The sequence below is a fragment of the Rhizopus delemar genome, genomic scaffold (assembly GCF_000149305.1).
Source record: "Rhizopus delemar RA 99-880 supercont3.2 genomic scaffold, whole genome shotgun sequence".
Classification (NCBI taxonomy): Eukaryota; Fungi; Mucoromycota; class Mucoromycetes; order Mucorales; family Rhizopodaceae; genus Rhizopus; species Rhizopus delemar.
Genome location: NW_027137828.1, coordinates 1,319,545 through 1,338,248, shown reverse-complemented (window position 1 = coordinate 1,338,248; position 18,704 = coordinate 1,319,545). Strand labels below are relative to the sequence as shown.

General features: G+C 35.1%; 7 protein-coding genes across 7 annotated transcripts; 2 read left to right on the top strand and 5 right to left on the bottom strand.

Annotated features, from left to right (window-relative positions):
• Positions 1 to 1,143: 1,143 nt before the first annotated feature.
• On the bottom strand, positions 1,144 to 2,472 carry RO3G_02738 (uncharacterized protein; the record flags this gene model as incomplete). Its single annotated transcript, XM_067657329.1, has 4 exons — positions 1,144 to 1,312; positions 1,375 to 1,711; positions 1,770 to 2,044; positions 2,102 to 2,472. The coding sequence occupies 4 exons, from the start codon at positions 2,470 to 2,472 to the stop codon at positions 1,144 to 1,146; spliced, it is 1,152 nt and encodes a 383-aa protein (XP_067513430.1).
• A 5,720-nt stretch (positions 2,473 to 8,192) lies between these two features.
• RO3G_02737 (uncharacterized protein) lies at positions 8,193 to 10,568 on the top strand (the record flags this gene model as incomplete). The annotated part of the gene is made up of 2 exons (XM_067657328.1): positions 8,193 to 8,254; positions 8,315 to 10,568. The coding sequence occupies 2 exons, from the start codon at positions 8,193 to 8,195 to the stop codon at positions 10,566 to 10,568; spliced, it is 2,316 nt and encodes a 771-aa protein (XP_067513429.1).
• Positions 10,569 to 10,643: 75 nt separating this feature from the next.
• On the bottom strand, positions 10,644 to 11,726 carry RO3G_02736 (uncharacterized protein; the record flags this gene model as incomplete). Its single annotated transcript, XM_067657327.1, has 1 exon — positions 10,644 to 11,726. One exon carries the CDS (start codon positions 11,724 to 11,726, stop codon positions 10,644 to 10,646), a length of 1,083 nt encoding a protein of 360 aa, XP_067513428.1.
• A 226-nt stretch (positions 11,727 to 11,952) lies between these two features.
• RO3G_02735 (ATPase GET3) lies at positions 11,953 to 14,565 on the bottom strand (the record flags this gene model as incomplete). The annotated part of the gene is made up of 6 exons (XM_067657326.1): positions 11,953 to 13,065; positions 13,459 to 13,547; positions 13,597 to 13,735; positions 13,785 to 14,134; positions 14,193 to 14,399; positions 14,457 to 14,565. 6 exons carry the CDS (start codon positions 14,563 to 14,565, stop codon positions 11,953 to 11,955), a joined length of 2,007 nt encoding a protein of 668 aa, XP_067513427.1.
• Positions 14,566 to 15,374: 809 nt separating this feature from the next.
• Positions 15,375 to 15,746, bottom strand: RO3G_02734 (uncharacterized protein; the record flags this gene model as incomplete). The annotated part of the gene is made up of 2 exons (XM_067657325.1): positions 15,375 to 15,628; positions 15,698 to 15,746. The coding sequence occupies 2 exons, from the start codon at positions 15,744 to 15,746 to the stop codon at positions 15,375 to 15,377; spliced, it is 303 nt and encodes a 100-aa protein (XP_067513426.1).
• Positions 15,747 to 15,892: 146 nt separating this feature from the next.
• On the bottom strand, positions 15,893 to 17,675 carry RO3G_02733 (uncharacterized protein; the record flags this gene model as incomplete). The annotated part of the gene is made up of 5 exons (XM_067657324.1): positions 15,893 to 16,109; positions 16,160 to 17,254; positions 17,321 to 17,369; positions 17,426 to 17,553; positions 17,605 to 17,675. The coding sequence occupies 5 exons, from the start codon at positions 17,673 to 17,675 to the stop codon at positions 15,893 to 15,895; spliced, it is 1,560 nt and encodes a 519-aa protein (XP_067513425.1).
• Positions 17,676 to 18,032: 357 nt separating this feature from the next.
• Positions 18,033 to 18,636, top strand: RO3G_02732 (uncharacterized protein; the record flags this gene model as incomplete). Its single annotated transcript, XM_067657323.1, has 5 exons — positions 18,033 to 18,111; positions 18,181 to 18,201; positions 18,254 to 18,324; positions 18,369 to 18,450; positions 18,518 to 18,636. 5 exons carry the CDS (start codon positions 18,033 to 18,035, stop codon positions 18,634 to 18,636), a joined length of 372 nt encoding a protein of 123 aa, XP_067513424.1.
• Between the last annotated feature and the right edge of the window lie 68 nt (positions 18,637 to 18,704).

Sequence of the window (18,704 nt, the reverse complement as noted above, 5' to 3'; positions counted from 1 at the left end):
AACAATTCAAACATAACTTTGACGCGCATGTTGAACATCGCAAAAAACTGCGTGAATTCTATAACACTGGCAACAGAATGAATGAGCGCCGACATCGTGAAATCCAGAAGCATAGATTCACTCATCGAATATACACAAAGGAACGAAAGGCACTGTCTCAAACGTCTGGTAGTAACTTCTCAGGATGATGGAAGATAATTGAGTTCTAACGCGCTTTATTAGATAATCCTTCAACAAAGAAGAAATTGGTCATGTTCATTGGAGACAGAGGAACCGGAGTCGGTTCCTGCATCAAAGGATTTAAAAAATACGGTGGACGGTGGAAAGAGGTCATCCACTCTGAAGCAGCAAACGCTTGCATTACCAATGAGAACTTGACTTCCAAGACGTGTATTTTTTGCTTTCGACGACTGACGCATCCCCGTATATCAGTAACAAAAAACAGAGGGATTTTTTCAAGGAAGGTCAAAAGCAGCTTCTACTGTACAAACCCGCTGTGTGTTTCAGTTCTGTCTAAATGTGCTGCCAAGTCGAGAGATTCTTTGTCAGCGTTGGCAATCGGTATCGTAGGTCTTAGTACTATTTTGTTTGGTGCTCCGTTACCAGCATTTAAATCACATAAAATCAGCAACAATGAAACTGAAAAATACACTATATTAACTTCTCCCTCCAGATTTGAAGAGGAGACTGGCAGCTACGCAGTAGTTCTAGAGGTAAGAAAAGGATCAAGCAAGGTTGATCACCCAGAAACAAAATTAAAATTTATTTGTCTGATAGTGACGGTGTTTTAAGATGGGCCGTTTACCGTCACTCTACACGGATCCAGGCAACTTGTTATAGTCTACTTTGTATTTGACAATGTCAATAGATATAACACAATAAATATTTTTACAAAGATCTAACTCATTTGACTACAAGAATTAGCATTAAAGTTTTTGCTATAAACTACGATTTATTTCTGTGAACAAAGAATGTAGACAGATCTACTTTATCCTTGTATTCTTTATATAAGAAAAACAAGAAGCATAGCACACTGAAAGTAAATTTTGTATTTTAAGATATCTTTTTATATATGTAATAATAATAATAATAATAAAGGAGCAAATGAGTTATGTCTCTACGTAAATGTATAAAAGAAATAATTTATGCAGAACATTCAGAAATCTTGCTAGAGCCACTCAAGTTGACGCAAACGTTGCTTTTAGTTTTAGAAGCCTTAGTAATGCTGACACCAGATAAGGTAAAGTCGGAACAAGGGGTATCAACAGAGCAATTGATGTTGATTATAGGATTTCCTTTAGAAGAAACAGAGCTAAATAGATAAAAACTATGTTAGTAAAATTCTTTTTGAATGATTTGATATACATCTTTTACCCTGTAATTTTATTGAAGGTAACTCCACTGATTGTCAATGAGCTATCATCATTACCATTGCAGTAGCTTTGTTGGTTCTTGTCACAATAGTGAGTGGTAACAATAACAGGATTATCAACATTATTGAGCTTAACATTACTGTACTTGACATCTGAAACAGAGCCCTCTCCACCAGGCCAGGTTTTAATTCTGACCCCATTTTGACAATTGTTACAGACACTATCAAGCACACGAACAGTTTTGACTGTTTCAGTCTTACCGCCCTTACCAAGAGATCCAACGCTAAAACCGTGACCACCGTTACAAATGATGTTTGACAAAGTGATGTTGGTAACGCCTAAAGTAAATAACCTACTTAATAATCGCGCTTGAGATAGCAATAGGATTTTAATTACCTCCATTGATCGCAGTACAATCATCACCAATAGTAAGTGTAGAATCTTTAAAGATAACGCCTGAGGAAGAAGAAACATCCAAAGCGTCTGTGTTCTTGGCTTCATTGTCGCTGGTAGAGGCAGTGTTAAGAGTAATATTGGTTAGAACAAGATTATTTGAGTTGGTAACGCCAAGATGGGCTCTAGGGGAGTTAATGATAGTGAAGTAGCCGACATTAGAGTCAGTGAGTGAAAGACGGAGAACGGTAGGTGCGGTGTGGTCTTCAGCATCATACCTAATCTCTGGATCAGTAACAGCACTTTTTGTGAAGAGAGCAAAAGTAAATACTTACCAAGCTTGGCCGTTTCCATTAATAGTACCACCACCATACACATTGACGTTGCTGCCCTTGAGTTGAATGTAATGATCCAGATTCTGAAAAGATGTAGCTCGAGAAGCTAATTTGATTGTTCCAGCAAGATTGACATTTACATTTTTGAGACCAGTTATAGTAACAATACTATTCAGGTTATAGGTAACACCTTTAGTAAAGACAACAGTACCACCATTGTTACAGTTGGTAAAAGCTGTGACGATATTATCAGCAGCATCGCCACTAGATGAGGCAACAGCACATGTAGTGGCAGAAGCAACATTATGGACACCAAAAGATAATAACAAAAGGGTGGCAACAGAAGAAGTTAAAGAGAGAAATTGGACCATCGTTTTAAATGATTGACTTAAGAAAAATGTGTTTGATGTTTTGTCTATTGAGAAAAATAATCGTCTTTATATATACTTTTTATTTCCTGAAAAATGTCCTCTTCCTAATATTCTAAGGAAAGACAAGATATTCTGCGTATTACGAACATCATCAAAAGCAGTTATAATTTAATAATGGTATTTCATTAGATTTAATCATATCAATCGCTCGTAAGATGATCGGTATAATGCAAGATTCTGAGGTAGATAAAGCGTGACAAGCACGAATTATGGTTACTCCAACCTCTAAAAAGTCATGACAACCGAGGTATCATCTTTTATTTTCTCCTCTTTTGGTAATTTTAATTCATAAAAAATCCTGGAAAGTGCCTGTTTTTTCTTTCAATTTTACCTGCTGTATATGAGATTTAAAAATTTCTCACACAAACCAGAATTGAAATTCAGTAATAAGGCACAAAAGTAATTATTGGATATTAATGAGAGACATTGAGTTCTTGGCAAGCAGATTTAGCAAAATACCATTCAAAGCAAAATAGAAAGTATAAATTCCATAAGCTTGGGGCTGTTAACATCTTGACTTTTTTGCTTTTATAACATGTTCATGTACTAGGCTTAATTTAAAAATATTGAATGTTGTTTTCCCGTTTTCGTTTAAAGGAATACACACGGAACTCTTTTTGGATTAATTGCGGCAAATTTAATAGAGATTAATTTCCTGGATGTTCATATTTATGAAAAATCCGATATATCTCCTTTGATTCCAAAAAAAAAAAAAAAAAAAAAAAAAAAAAAAGAGAGAGACGTAAACAGTAGTACAATGTGAACTTCCAAAATAGATGTGCTTTGTTAGATAAAAAGGATAGCCAACTTATTAAAGCACGTAATTTTCAATAAGTAAAGAGATTTTCGATTTGTATTTCATACCGTATGCATTTCAACTTCTTGCAAAGCTTTGCTCAAACTTGAAATTCTCTTCTTTTCAAAAGTCTAGACACTTCAAACCTTGATTTTTCTGACTTAAAATTTGTAGATCTGCTTATTTGTACAATAAGTATTAGTACTTCAATTGGAAATAAACAATTATCAAATGCATACCGGAGGTACATCCATCCTACCATAATTTAATTCTATTTGAATAAGACTTTCTCAAGTAAGCAAAAGCAGTTTATATAAGATCTAAGTATGTAAGACCAAAAGGCTTTTAACATTACAAAAAAGGGAATATAGAAACTTTGACGATCGGTTTCATATTCAGAGCATGCTACAAAAGCACAAACTTGGCTTTTCTTCTTTTTTTTTTCAAGATAAATGTACTTGCATAGGAAAAAGGGGTAAAATTAGCTACTTGCATGTGTAATATGAGCAAAGATACAGAAATGATCATGCTGATTTCGTTCGAATGTGAGCTAGCGACTTGATATATTGGTAAAAGGATGAGCCGAGAAAAGAAAAAATTAAATGCAAATTGAAATTATAAAATTGCTTCACATTCATCATTTCAAACAATGAGCGACACAATAAATGCAAGTCTTTCATTCATTATAGGAAGCCAGCTTTATTTTGTTCTAGTTCAATACCAATTGAATTTTTGAACTGCATACTTGGCTAGTTATATTTTGTTTGTGTAATACGTTTATGATCAACATTGTAGCGTTACAATCTTGAAGGTCATAGAAGTAACCTTATGGGATGCTACTCAAATATTCACTGATCATTAATACGTGGTATACATACTATGTGTTCCAATAGAGAGCTACTGTGGCTTTTCCATAAATATACTAAAATACTTGACTTATTTGTATCCTATATCCATGTAAAACCACCCATCAATGTTTTTAACACTTGTTCAAGATTCTTTAGCACAGCGGCCTAGTTAATGATGAATTTCAAAACCAAAGGTTAAGTGGATGAAGATAAAAATATTTCGTAAAATGTAATATTGAGGCAAGTAAGAGCTCACTCAAGTCTACTGACATAAACTGGCCATCTTTTTTTTAGAGATTAGCGCTAGATAGAACCAGTACTATGCATGGACCAGTAAAGTGATAGGTTTCACTGAAAATAAGGTAAAAGAAAAAAGCTAATAAAGAATATTGTTTCATTGAAGAAAACACCTGATAACATTCAAAAGCTACAAAACACCATTTGACAGCAGCTCCTATGATATCAACAAAGAAAAATAAAATAAAACGCTATTAAAAGGAGGAAAAATAAAAATTTATAAAGGGGTGATATTAAACTAAAATGCAACAGATGAATCAATAAATTAGTAAACATTTAAGCTATAGCGTTTTATAGTATTAGAATTTGTAATGCTTTAAGAAGTAAAGGCTTTAAAGATAATGCATCTATTTCTTTACACCAGTAGAATTGACCACCAAAATTACGCAGATCATTTTACTTTTGGCACTTTCTTTTTTTTCTTGTTTTTAATAACTCTATTTTATTTAGCAAGTAAGACTACCTCTTATAGACTTATTTAGATCAAATAAAGGACGACCAACATACTAAGCCATATATATACTTGTATATATCTACAAAGTATTTGTTATCAATAATACATCAATTAATTTTAGTATTTTAAAAACAGTAACGCACGTACATGATGAGATATATGAAAGATCTTATGTCTATACTGATCCCAAAGGCAATACCAAAGCCATTTTTTATATCAAACTATTGCTACATTAAGTTTAATATTTATTATTTTCGTTATGTCTTACACTATGTCTTATAATGATTGTTAATCAATGAAATATGGATGATCAAAGTACATGATTTTTTTTGACCTTTTTCATAAACCACTTTGTAAAGGTAAGCTTTATATTTATTATTTATAATGATACAATCATAGCGTTTGATTTGATTTGTCCGTATTATAAATGAAGAATTTATATATTCAAAAAAAACCTCAAGACTGTTTTACATGAAACAATCATCTGTGGACACTCTGAAATAATGACAAAGCATGCGGGACTGAAATGATGAGAAGTAATGATATGTTATTTTATTTTAATGTGCTATACGATTTTATTTTACGACATCAATTATGACTGTTCATTAAGAAAAAGCAAATGCTTTATCACTCTAGACTGTTGTGTTTAATAAAATAATATACATGTTCATCTAAAGCTTGAATCATGTACTTATAAGAATTTTTCATCCTTTTATGTGAGATTCTATTAAGAAATGTATCTAGTGTTTGGTCGGCCTTTAGACACAAAGACAACCAGCTGAGACTGGCTTTGGATAACAAAATAACTCACAGATGTGAACCTTACTTTTTTGGCTATCTTTCGGGTGGATTGTATTAAAGGATTGTTGAGTATCTCAGCCCATTTATATAAACAGTAGCAGTTGCTATAAATATACAAAAAAAAAAAGATATTATTTGAGGCAAAGAATTAAAGTTATTTTTAAAATTGATAATAATAGGAAGAATGATATATATTTATATGATATTGTTTATTTGAGGAAATGAAAACGATAAGCAAAAGTACTTGTGGATGCTGAAACGAATTACTTGAAAATGTAAGACTATGATGGTCTATTGACTACAAATTTTGTAACCAGGTAATACATGATTTAAATAAGAAACAAAAAAAGTATGAGATTTAACTGAATAAAGTCTAGATGAACTTGATATCATTAAGTATTTCACGAAAAGCGAAAGCTATGTTATTCACTTTTCTTGGTAAAAGTGTAGGTATCTTAGAATGATGTCACATAAATAGGTGTTGAATGCTATGAGACGTGTCTATTGTCTTTAAAAGTAAAAATCTCTATGATTTAGTAAACCTTAAAATCAAACAGTGAACAAGATTATAGTTCTTTAACGAATGAGTTTTTCCTTGATAATCAGTTTAGTACGTTATTATTTACTTTGTAAGATCCTATTGCTCTTTTTTTTTTTTTTTTTTTCCTAATTCTTTAAACTGCCAAGAGAAACAGCTTAACTATGATTTCAAAATCAGTTTGTTTTCAAAATTACGATGGATTATATTTATTTGTAAAGATGGTTGAATGCAAAAGGCAAAAAAACTATATAAGAGAAGATAGATATGCTTTTCGGTCTTGAATCATATTGAGGAATTTTGGCGTACATTAAAAATAGACGATATATTCTGTTAGTATAATAAAACGACCTGATTGTGAAGGATATGTTAGATGCCCTTGAATTTTATTTAAACTACATGAAAATATGTCTTTAAGCAATCATGATTGTACACTTGAAATTTCAAATATCACTTTATGAAAAGCGGATTGAATAACAGCAGGAATAACATGAAACAGTTTAAAATGCTCTCAATTCCAAGAGTACTTTATTTCTTTTGAAAGCCTATAGTGTTTTATTGACGATGAATATCATATTGAATATTGATCTTGATGAAGGTTAAGTATGTTGTTTGAAGAAGAGGAAGTGATGACAGATAGGATTTAACTAGACGAGTAAAATTAAAATGTGCTGCTGTATTTGTATACATGGTTGTTATTGACAAGTATTATGATTGCTCTACTTTTAAGTAAACCATCAACATGTTCTTATACATAATCTTTCTGTGCTATCACCAGTTCCCTTCTCTACTTTTAAAGCTTACTGCGAGATATGCAAATAAAATGAATACAACTTTACCAACTATTTTGGAATGTACTTTTTATTATTAAAACAAGCATTGGGTGCAAATAGTGTAAGACTATAAAGGATAATGATGAGTTCAATCGTATATCTTGTATTGATAACAAGTGCAACAAGTTGATATGATTTACAAAAAGAAGATTTATGAATGTGACATGATTAGCAATAAAGTGCGGATAATTGTGGTGAATAATAAACTTAGGAAGCTGAATTTAAAACGCATTGGATACTTTTCACATAAATATTGCAGAATTTCTTTGTTTACAGTGTCCAGAAAAGTAGGTATTCGAAAGATGAAAGCAAACCCAAGATTGTTTTAAAAAAGTGAATAAAAATGAAGGCTTTCTTTCTTTCTTGGCAGCCATCTATCCAAAGATGATCCTCGGTTTGTTTTGAATCTGTTTTACACTGGTCTGCCGTGGTTCGGGAACAAATACTTAAAAGTGTAAAGACGCCAGTTTTGAAAAAAGTAATTTTAAAGTACTACATCCTTCTTCTTTTCTTCTTGATACATTCATTAACGTACAACTTTATTCATCTTTCTTGTCGTACAGTCTAAAGACTATTCATCTTGTTTCCACTGAAACTATCTTTCACCCACACGTGGATAAGATGATTGGTTGACAACTTAAGACCCTTTATTTTTTTTATAGTTCTTTCGTAAGAAAATAAATTTATTTACAGCCTTTAATAATCAAGAAAATATATTTTGTGACTCTTTTCTGTTGCACTCTTTTCTTCAACACCAAAAACTTCAATAAACGCAGTTGGGCTTTTGTCAACATAGTCAATTCACCTTTGTCTGTTGTACGAATCAGACTGAGTCGAGGTACCACACGTGGTGTCGTGTGAGGACCCATCTGGGCCAATCATTCATTAACCTCGCGTTACATTTTGTTTACGGATGTTTAATTTTCCCAGAATGTATTTTTCTATTTTAGACTTCATTATATAAAGACCCTCCTCCTAAAAAATAAAAAATAAAAAAAAGGAGGTTCTCTTCTCTTTCTTTTTTTTTATTTTTTTTTTGTAAAGAACAACAAAGAATAGATCCTTCTTTATTGAACTTCTTTACACTTGAACAATGAAGTTTTCTCATTCTCTGCAATTTAATGCAGTACCTGATTGGATAGATCATTACGTAGCGTAAGTAAAATGAAATCAACTTGGTCTTTGAAGCTATCTATTCAAATTCATATTCTTTAGTTACGATCAATTAAAGAAGCTCATCTTTCGAATTGAAAAAGAAAAAGTCGAAAATTTGAATAGTTCTATTGATCCTGAAAAGGCCAGTTCTATTGTCAGTAGTGGAGAAGACAAATTCTTGAATCAACTAGACTTGCAACTTGATAAAGTATTTAGTTTTTATGCTGAAAAAGAATCAGAATTATATATTCAACTTGAAGCACTTGAGAAAGCTTTGAATGAATCCGCTCCTTCTGATCAACTCTACAACGATCATCCTCCTCCTCCTGTGCCTTTTCAATCACCCTTAACCGAACTAGACTCGACTGTAGATTTATCAATAAAGGAAACAGGACCCATAAAGCAGCTTCGTCGAAAGATGTCTATTGAATCTCGTATGACCACAGACAGCCACCCTGACAAGTATGTCGAACAGCTGGTTGACCTTCGAAGTCAACTCATCTCGCTCTATGTCTCTCTATCCGAATTAGACTCTTTTGTCGAATTGAATCGTATGGCTTTTGACAAGATCTTAAAGAAGCACGATAAAGTACTCGATGGAAACTTGCGAACACAATACTTGAAAAAGATGGTGCTTGACTCAAGACCTTTTATGCCTCAGACTGTAGAAACACTGCGCTCCCAAATTGAACGTGTCGAACGCCTTTATGCGGATGCTTTCTGCAATGGTCACACCCATGTAGCCGTACGACAGATGAAGACCCATTTAAGAGATCAAATCACCTATGATCGTAACACGGTCTGGAAAGACATGGTGGGTCAAGAACGCAAGACTCTGGACGCTCATGTTACTCCTAGCAAACCCGTCAAGTCTTTCCAAATTCCATTCACTCAACGCAGCATCCCTACTGAGCAAGTTCGCAGTATCGCCGCATTCTTCATCTCCGTCATTCTTTTCGCCATCTTTCTTAATGTAGACATTTTTGGAAACACTCAGGAAAACTACTGTTTTGCCCTGTTGATCTTTGCTGCCGTCATGTGGGCCACGGAAGCCATTCCTCTTTATGCGACCTCGCTGATGATTCCCTTTTTGGTAGTCGTCTTGGGTGTCATGCGAAATTCTGACGGAAGTCCGATGTCGGCCAAGGCTGCATCGAAATCTGTCTTTGCTTCCATGTTTAGTGGCACGATCATGATGTTACTCGGTGGTTTTTCACTAGCGGGTGCTTTATCAAAATACGGTATTGCCAAAGCCTTTGCTACTCACATTCTCTCTCGTGCTGGTACTCGGCCTCGGTGGGTGTTGATTGCTATCATGGCCGTAGCTACCTTTTTATGTATGTGGATTTCCAATGTGGCCACCCCCGTTCTTTGCTTTTCTCTCATCAACCCCATCTTGCGTACCTTGCCCGATGGCTCCCCCGTCGCGCCTTGTCTCTTGTTGGGAATCGCCTTGGCCAGTTGTATCGGTGGCATGACATCACCCATCTCATCCCCTCAAAACATTGTCACTCTGCAGTACATGTCTCCTAATCCTGGATGGGGTATCTGGTTTGGTGCCGCTCTTCCTATTTCGATCATCAGTGTCGTTGTCTGCTGGGGTCTCCTTTTGCTCGTCTACAGACCCGATCGAGCCGTGCCTCATCTGAACAAGATCAAGGCCACACGCGACAAAGTGACATGGACTCAAGTCTTTATCATGTTCATCACCATCTTGACCATCGCTCTTTGGTGTGCAGAGTCCTCACTGGAATCACACATTGGCGACACGGGTGTGATCGCGACCATCCCACTCTTTGTCTTTTTTGGTACGGGCATCTTGAACAAGAATGACCTGAATGCTTTCCTTTGGTCTGTGGTTGTGCTTGCTCAGGGTGGTATGGCCCTTGGTAATGCTGTGACCTCTTCCGGTTTACTCCAAGATATCGCTCTTCGTATCAAAGACGGTGTACAGCACTTGGAACCCATTGCTATCCTGGCCATCTTTGCCTTCTTGATTCTTGTGTTTGCCACCTTTGTGTCGCACACAGTGGCTGCCTTGATCATCGTGCCTATCGTACAAGAAGTCGGTGCTAATTTGCCTATTCCCCGTGCTAATCTTTTAGTGATGGGTGCCGGATTAGCTTGTTCGGCTGGTATGGGTCTTCCTGTCTCTGGTTACCCAAACATGTCTGCGGTCATGATGGAAGATCAGACGGGTAAACCTTATTTGACAACAAAGGACTTTATTATTGTTGGAGTACCTGTGAGTATATTCATCACTGTCTTGATCTTTACTCTTGGCTATGGTATCATGTCTGGTGTTGGCTATTAAACAGCGATCCATTTTGTATCATAATTATACCACACTCTTATTTGTATTATATCAAAAAATATTAAATCTTTATTTTCATTCAAATCTTTTTAATTCTTCTTCTTCTCTCAATTCATCTTCCTTTCTCTTTTCTTCAGCCCGTCTTTCAAGTTCTTCACTCATCCAGAGTTTCACATCCAGCCTGTAGACGGACTTTGTTTTAAAGTAGCCCACTTTCTTTTTTGATACCAGCTTGTATCCATGTCTCTTTTCAAGTATCTCTGCGCATTTTGTTTGAAGTTCATCTGTCTCTGCATAAAGATATTCAATTTGATGAGCATGTGCCCAAAAGGCGACTCTCTTGAGCAAGACTGTAGAAAGACCATGATTTTGACACTCGTGTTTGACAGCCAGACGACGTACACTTGCCTCATTTGGTTTATGAGCCTCAAAGAGGACCTTCTTCTTTGGACTGGTGATCTTGCCTCCCAACTGAATATAAAGATCCCTCAAGAGATCGTATACACCCACCAAGATCAATCGAATCCAATCATCCAATTTAGCCAACACATAAGCTGTTCTTTTCCACTCGGCTGTCTGAATCTCGGGTGCATCCACTGCTCGAGGTCTCTCGGATGCTCTTACATAACCTGTTCCTTCCTTTCTACTGTCTGTGACCTGTTCCTGGTTGTGATCCATTCCGATACAGCCTACAATTTCATCATTCAGTGTCAACACCCAAAAGTTACCTTGTCGCGCCTGGCCAGGTGTACCACGATAATAGTGATCGGGCTCTTTCAGATCGTTCTCAACCCCTTCAATCACTCGATCTGTCACGTCAAATTTGTCCAAAAACCAAAACAGTCCCACCAGTCCTCCACCGACGGAGGCCAAGGTCACAAAGACTTGAAAGATCAGTGTGAGTTTGGGTGGCCAGCTGTGGATCAATCGTGTAGCGGTGGTGATCAAAAGGGCATAAAGAGCAAGCCAGATGCCAATCACAAAGGGAGATTGAAGTCGAAGTCGAACTGCTTTTGGCACGAGATTAAAGTAAGTAGAGTAAAACAAGTAGTGAACATATTTCTTGTCTGTTTCTGCAAAATAAGGTCGAAGTCCTATAGTCGCCTTTGGTGTTGATGACTTGTTGGATTCCACTGTGCCTATTTTATTCTTTTCCATCGCGGTTTTCTTTTTAAAAGAAAAAAAAAAAAAAAGAATCTCTCTCTTTTTTTTTTGTCTTTGGCTTATTTATTTTATTTTATGTCGCACGTGTAAGAATCACTCATGTCTGTTCGTGGGCTGATTGATTGGCTTACAATAACAATTTTTTTTTGAAAGAGATGTAACCAATGAAAACACGTTATTCATTTGTACGCATAAGCGTGAGTTCAAAGACAAAGGGTTTTTATTGTTGAGCACACTGGACACCAGGGCCATGATGATGATCTTCATCCTCATCATCGTTATATGCAGAATGAGATGCGTTATTTCTTCCTTGATAACCTTCAGCATCTACCAAAACAACATCATCGACATGTTTGTCACCAAAGGAAGGTAAAGTAGGGCGAGGAGGCAAGATGGCTTCCAATTGTTTGATGGTATCTTGATCAGTCCAATTAGATTGAGGGAACTCGACAGTGAATTTAACAAAGAGGTGACCACGACTTTCGATACGATGCATAGGCATACCTTCATTAGGAATCACCTTGACCATGTCAGGTTGAATGGCTTCACCAGGGAGTACGCTAACCATAAGAACACGATCGTCTAAGTGGGGTATAGCAAATTGACCACCAGCCAAGGCAGTCAAGAGATCAATTTTGGCTTCATAAACAAGATCTTCTCCTTTACGACTAAAGTGAGGATGAGGCTTTTCATCCAAGACAATAATGATATCACCAGGAATAACACCAGGTGCTTGGTCTCCTTCACCAGAGAATGTAATCTTTTGACCATCACGCATACCACGTTCAATACGAACTTCAAGAATCTTTTTGTCGCTCACAATCTTCTTACCCAAACATTGCGTACAACGGTCTTTTTCGCTAATCACTTCACCCGTTCCACGACATTCAGGACAGGCTTGTTGCACTTGCTGAATCATAGGGCCCATCTGCCTCATCATGATACGAATACCTTGACCATTACATCCTCTGCAAGATTGAACAGCACCTTCCTTGCCTCCCTTTCCATCACATTTGCTACACAACGTATTCTTCTGCAAGGCCAATTTGCTTGTCTTTCCAAGATAAAGGTCCTCAAGACTCACCTTCAGCTGGTGCATCATGTCTTTACCACGACGAGGTCCTTGAGGCCCACGACGACCTCCACCTCCAAAAAATCCACCTCCACCTCCAAACAGTTGAGAAAATAAGTCTTCGGCGTTCATACCGCCCATACCTCCTTGACCGTTCAAACCTTCTTCACCGTATTGATCATAAACTTCTCTCTTTTCGGGATCAGACAGGATTTCATAAGCATGCGAAATTTCTTTGAATTGGTCTCCAGCATCAGGATTCTAAAGTAAACAAAATAAAAAAAACCGCCTCTTCTCCTCCCCCCCCCCTTTTTTTGGAGTTTTTTTTTCTTTTTCTTTTTACTTTGTCTGGGTGATATTTTAAAGCAAGTTTTCTGTAAGCCTTCTTGAGTTCATTTTCCGAGGCAGAAGGACTGACACCCAAAATATCGTAATATTTAGTCTCGGCCACCATTTATAAAGAGAGAGAGAGAGAGAGAGAGAGAGAGAAAGAAGGGAAAAAAAAAAAAGATGTAAAAAAGATTTTTTAAGCTATTTTGAAATCATTTGATTGGCTTGTTTTTATTTCTCTTGAAAAGGTTCAACCAGCATTTTTGAAAACTCCTTAATTTCTTCCACTCCGCGTACTTCCTTTGTTAATAAAGGCATACGTACAATATGAAAGTCTTCATAAAGATCATAAATTTGATCTAAATATTTTTGTTGCATTTTATGACGAACTGTACAATGTTCACAGTTGGAATCTATGCAAAAAGATGTGAATATCTTCTATATGCTTTATATTCAAGTTACCATTTTTAGGGAATAATAACTGATTGACAATGATGTTGTGTGTGTCAATATGATAAGAAGTTAACTCTTGAATCATACGTTCTGTTTCATATAAAGATAAGAATTCTGAAATACACACACAAACAAAGGTAGTAATATTCTATGAATCATATCAATAAATACCAGTGCACATCTGTATTTAAACTTACAGGATCCTTGAATTGTTTGTTGACTTCATTAATAACTGATCTCATTTCTTCTAGTTTTGAAAACATATCTTCTTGGTTTGCATTCATTCCCATCATGCCAGACATTTGCTGAACCATGGGTCCAAAACGACTACTGAGTCCACTAATTTTGGCCAAAGCTTTTTCTAAAACAGTGGGAAATGACAAGAAACGAAGGGTATGTCCAGTAGGTGCGGTATCAAATACGACAACTGAATAGGACATGGTCTTTACTTGTTTCATCACTTCAGCGAAACCCATTGCTTCATCCACACCAGGAATGGCATAAGCCAAGTCCTGCATCATACCACCCATTGGATTATTTTGTTCAGCTATAGTGTATGTATTTTCAGTCTACTAGCTTCCAAGTAAAGCATATCTTGTTCTTACATTGTTCAATCATCTCTTGTATGCTAGAAGTAGGATCAATTTCCATAGCATAAAGGTTATTGAATCCATTAACAAGTGTTGCTTCCTTTGAAAATTTCTGTCCAAACGCGTCTGAAAGATTATGAGCAGGATCAGTCGAGATCAACAAGACTGATTCACGTACTTTTGAAAGTTGAACGGCCAAAGAACAAGAGCTGGTCGTTTTACCTTTTTTTTTAAGACGGTTTGAATAACCCTTTATTTTATTTATCCCATTTTACTTACCAACACCACCTTTACCACCAACAAAGATCCAGTGAAGTGAATCTTGATCTAAAATGTTTTGAAGAGTAGGTTCAAGTGGTTGGAAATCGTCATCTGACATGTCTGACATTTTGCTCAAAAATAATAAAAGGAAAGAAAACCAAGGAATAACCTGGTTTACAACTGGGTTTTAAATGTTCGTCTTACGTTTCATTTGTTGTAAAGGACAGGATCGCCTTATAAAGTACGACTGAAAAGGACATTGGTGAATAGTTTATTTTTAAAAAGGCTTGTTTGAGCAGAAAGGAAGGAAAGTTGGAGAATAAAAGGATGAAATCGTTGTTTCAGAACAACTTACAAAACAAATAGCATCCTTATCTTCTAAACTAGTGATTTCATTGTTTTTGACTATTTCATAAAGAAGCCTAGGGATACGTGTTCATCAAAGTTAATGGGTGATATTCACATCCTACTATGCTTGCTTGTGAAACGCTGCCATTTTTTTTTGGCCTTTGATCTGTTTTACTCAAATCTACCTAGATGGTTAAATGTTTGGAACGCTTATTATTCATACAATGAATAATGGTTTATACAATAGCTTCATCATCTATTGAGCACTAGTACAATTATTCTTGGACTATATCACCTTTTTCACATCAAAAGCTAATAACAAAGTCACTATACATTCAATCTAATGGACGTTAGATATCATAGCCGATGAAACAGCGGGATACTTTGTCCTAAATAGAAATCCAGGTATCTCTATGCTTGATTTGTCTATCTTCTGCAGTGTTTTATTGGTATTTCTACCTTTCTCTGCTTTTACTCAAGCTAAAATAGGCTTACTTTCTTTTAATGATGAAGCTTTTGTCAAGCAAAAACCTTTTTTCGTGCGCAGAAGCTCTAAGTTTGATTATATAAATAATATTGTTTATTGTTCTATTCTTTGCAATTAGAAAACCATTGGTTGGCTGTTGAGAATGCAAATCCTAATGTGAAATGTAAAAACATGTTGTTTTTAACAATTGAAAAAGTTTCAGGTCGAGTGTCAAGTATAGGATCAGGTACAGGATCAGGGAATTCAAATAGTATGTCATTATCTTTTTCTTGTGGTTCTATAACGGGATATACCAACGTTGGTTCAAGCATGTCATCCTCGCTGAAAGGAATAAAATCGTTGGGGATTCGATAACCTAAAATGTCAAGAGCGACTTCTTTTTTTGTGCGTTAATAAGTACTCGTTAGCTTAGTTTGTTTCGTACCTCGATGATCGCAAGCAACTGATAATAAAAAGAGCAAAATGGAAAGCATTTTTTGTATATATCAATATATCATAATATGTAGTAGTGTTTAAATAAGAAAGTAAAGCTTTTTGTTCGACAATTATAGTATAATATTTTTTTTTATTTATTTATTCAAATAATATATGAGATAATGAATTTTGGATGTTATGAGGCTTATTGTTTTTTATTAAGTTGTTCCTGAAGTTCTTTAATCTGTTTATGTAATGGTGCTACTGCTTCTTCTGTCGTCTTCTTAATCAATTGCTGGATGCAGTCAATCATAGCAGGATTAAGGTACTTGTCTTCAGAGAGGCTTGTCATTGGAAGTTCTTGTCTCTTTTTTTTAGTTGAGAAAGGATCAATAATAAAAGCAATAAATGTTTCATGGTTTCTATTATGCGAATTGGTTATTAATACATAAATAAATAATATTACGCTTACATTAGTATTCGTTCAATCTTCTTCATAGCAGCCTCAAGTCGTGTTGGAAACATATCATCAAGCACATTATCCTTACATTGTAAAATAAAGTCAAGCAGCTTTTGATGTTTGCTTTCAATTTCTTCTAATCTTAACTTGATATCCTCATCGTCTATCACAGTTTCACCATCTAAATCTGTTCTTGCTCTCTTTCTAGGTGTAAGAGAAGAAACCTCGGCTGAATTATTCTTCGTGTTGAGCGCAGTTTCAATCATTTTGATGTTATTGTGCATCACAGTTACTTGGCGTTCAATATTTTGCATGTTTGTCAAGGCAGCATTTTGATCTGTAGCATTCACTTGATCATTTGCATTGAATCCTTGAGATCGCATTGAGTCCACAATAGAGCGTGTCTCTTCTAATTTCTGTTTCAAGAGAACCATATCTTTGTTCATTGATACAGCCATTTCCTTGACTGACATGACTGTCGGATAATCAGGAAAGGACTGAGAAGCAGGAGGCAAGCTTTTATAAAACTCGGTCATCTTCTGAATCTCTGGCATATTAGAAATGATCGACTGAAGATTGGCAGGGCCTAATCTTGCATTGAGTTCGTCTTTAACCACCTCAGCCAGTTGCTCTGGCGTCACGTTTGTTTGTTTTTGCTGTTCATTTTGTGTATTCAGTCTTTTTAACTGATCATTCAGCTTGGCGTCCAATTGTCGAGTCACCAATTTGGCTGTCTTGCTAACCATTTCATTTTGCTCAAAGTTATCCAGCATATATTTCATTCTTTCAACAATGTCCTTGAACAATTTCTCATTGCTAGTCTTTATTGTTTCCATATTTCTCGATTGGAAATCAACCACTTGCTTCTTAAACTGTTCAAGTGATAAACGAATCGCTTCACCCGTAGCAACATCCATCTTTTCTTTTTTTAGCCTATTGAGGACATCATTTGTTGAATTAATTTTCGCGTCAGTCGCGTTGAGTACCGTGTTGCTGAATTCACCTAATGCAGTAGCCACTGAATTTTTAATTTTATCAGCATAACCTCCTATGTTATGAGCAATCTCTTTAAATTGCGTGGCTGCCAAGTCTTCATGTTGACTTATTCTATATAAGATATGTGTTCAATAAACAAAAAAAATAGATGGGTATTTTCTTGTTTGTATGATTTACTCTTGTTGTTTGGCAGTTATTGCATTTTGTAATTCCTTGAGTGCTTCATCTACGTATTAAGAAACAGTTATTTAAGCACTTTATTTTTTTTGTTATCTGCTTTACCCATTGATTTTAATGAATCGGGAGATTTGCTTTCTTTGATTAAGCGTTCTTTTATTGTCACAAGGCTGTCCTTTTTTTCTTCCAATTGTTTTAAATCCAAAGCAATACGTGTAGCTTCATAGACTGATCTATAATAAATATAATTCAACTTTTTATATTTATATATTAAATCTTATTACCTCAAGTGAGCTGGAACTAACAGCTTTGTTGTTTCTTGCAATTCTGCTAAAGTATCATAACCTTTTGGCATACTGTACAAATATTAAAATAAGAAAAGAAAAAAAAAAAAAAAAAAAAAAAAAAAAAAAAAGTGAGGGGAATAAAAAAATTATGCCTTTTTTTTTTTTGATAACTTAAAATAAGTCACTCACTATCACACTGATTGGTTTAATGGAAATTTCTTAACAAAGCCGATATATCAAAGAAAAGTGATGATCATAACCCATAAAGGTTGATTTTCTTCTTTCTAGTATCTTACAGGAAAAATTACTTTTTTCTTTTGGATTTTTCGTTACTGCTTTCAAACTTTTTGCTTCTTTCTGCCAGTCACACCCTGGCTTCATATTAAAGAACAATCATTTTTCAATTTTTTTTATTTTTTATAGAAATGTCTATTCAACCCTCAAAGCAAGCAGTATTACACGCTTATCGTAGCTTGCTCAAGACACAAAAGCAAGTGTTTGCTAGTAAGATCTTACGAAAACGTATTTTAAAAAAAATAATCTAAAGAACGGGATTTTTTTTTATCATTAAAGGCGATTATAGAGCCATTGAAGGTAAAATGAAATGAGCCTTCTTTTTTAATAATCGATTTAACAAATCATTCAGCTGCCAGAAAAGAAACACATGCTCGATTTATACAAAACAAAGATGAAACAAATACAGATATTCTTGAAGAAGTATGAAGTATAAAAAGTTGAAAATATGACTAACGTTTGATTAGAAATTAGCTTTAGCTCAACAAGTTGAAGTTTTATTGAAAAGAAATGTGATTCAAGGTGTAGATCAAGGAGATAACACTTTTAGTAAAGAATACACATAAAAAATAACATTTTACTGTGGTTATTAAATGATTTCTTTATTGATAAATAGAATTAAGAATTACAAAAGATACAGAATTAGGAGACAACGATAGTATTAAAAAGGCAAAGAACATCAACCGTAAAAGAAAACACACACATCAATGTTGTAGTAGCACTAGTCAGCATTAATAAAAAAATATTTCTTCTCTTTGCTTTTGTCATACATTTTTTTCTCTTTTTTTTTTTTTTTTCCTTCT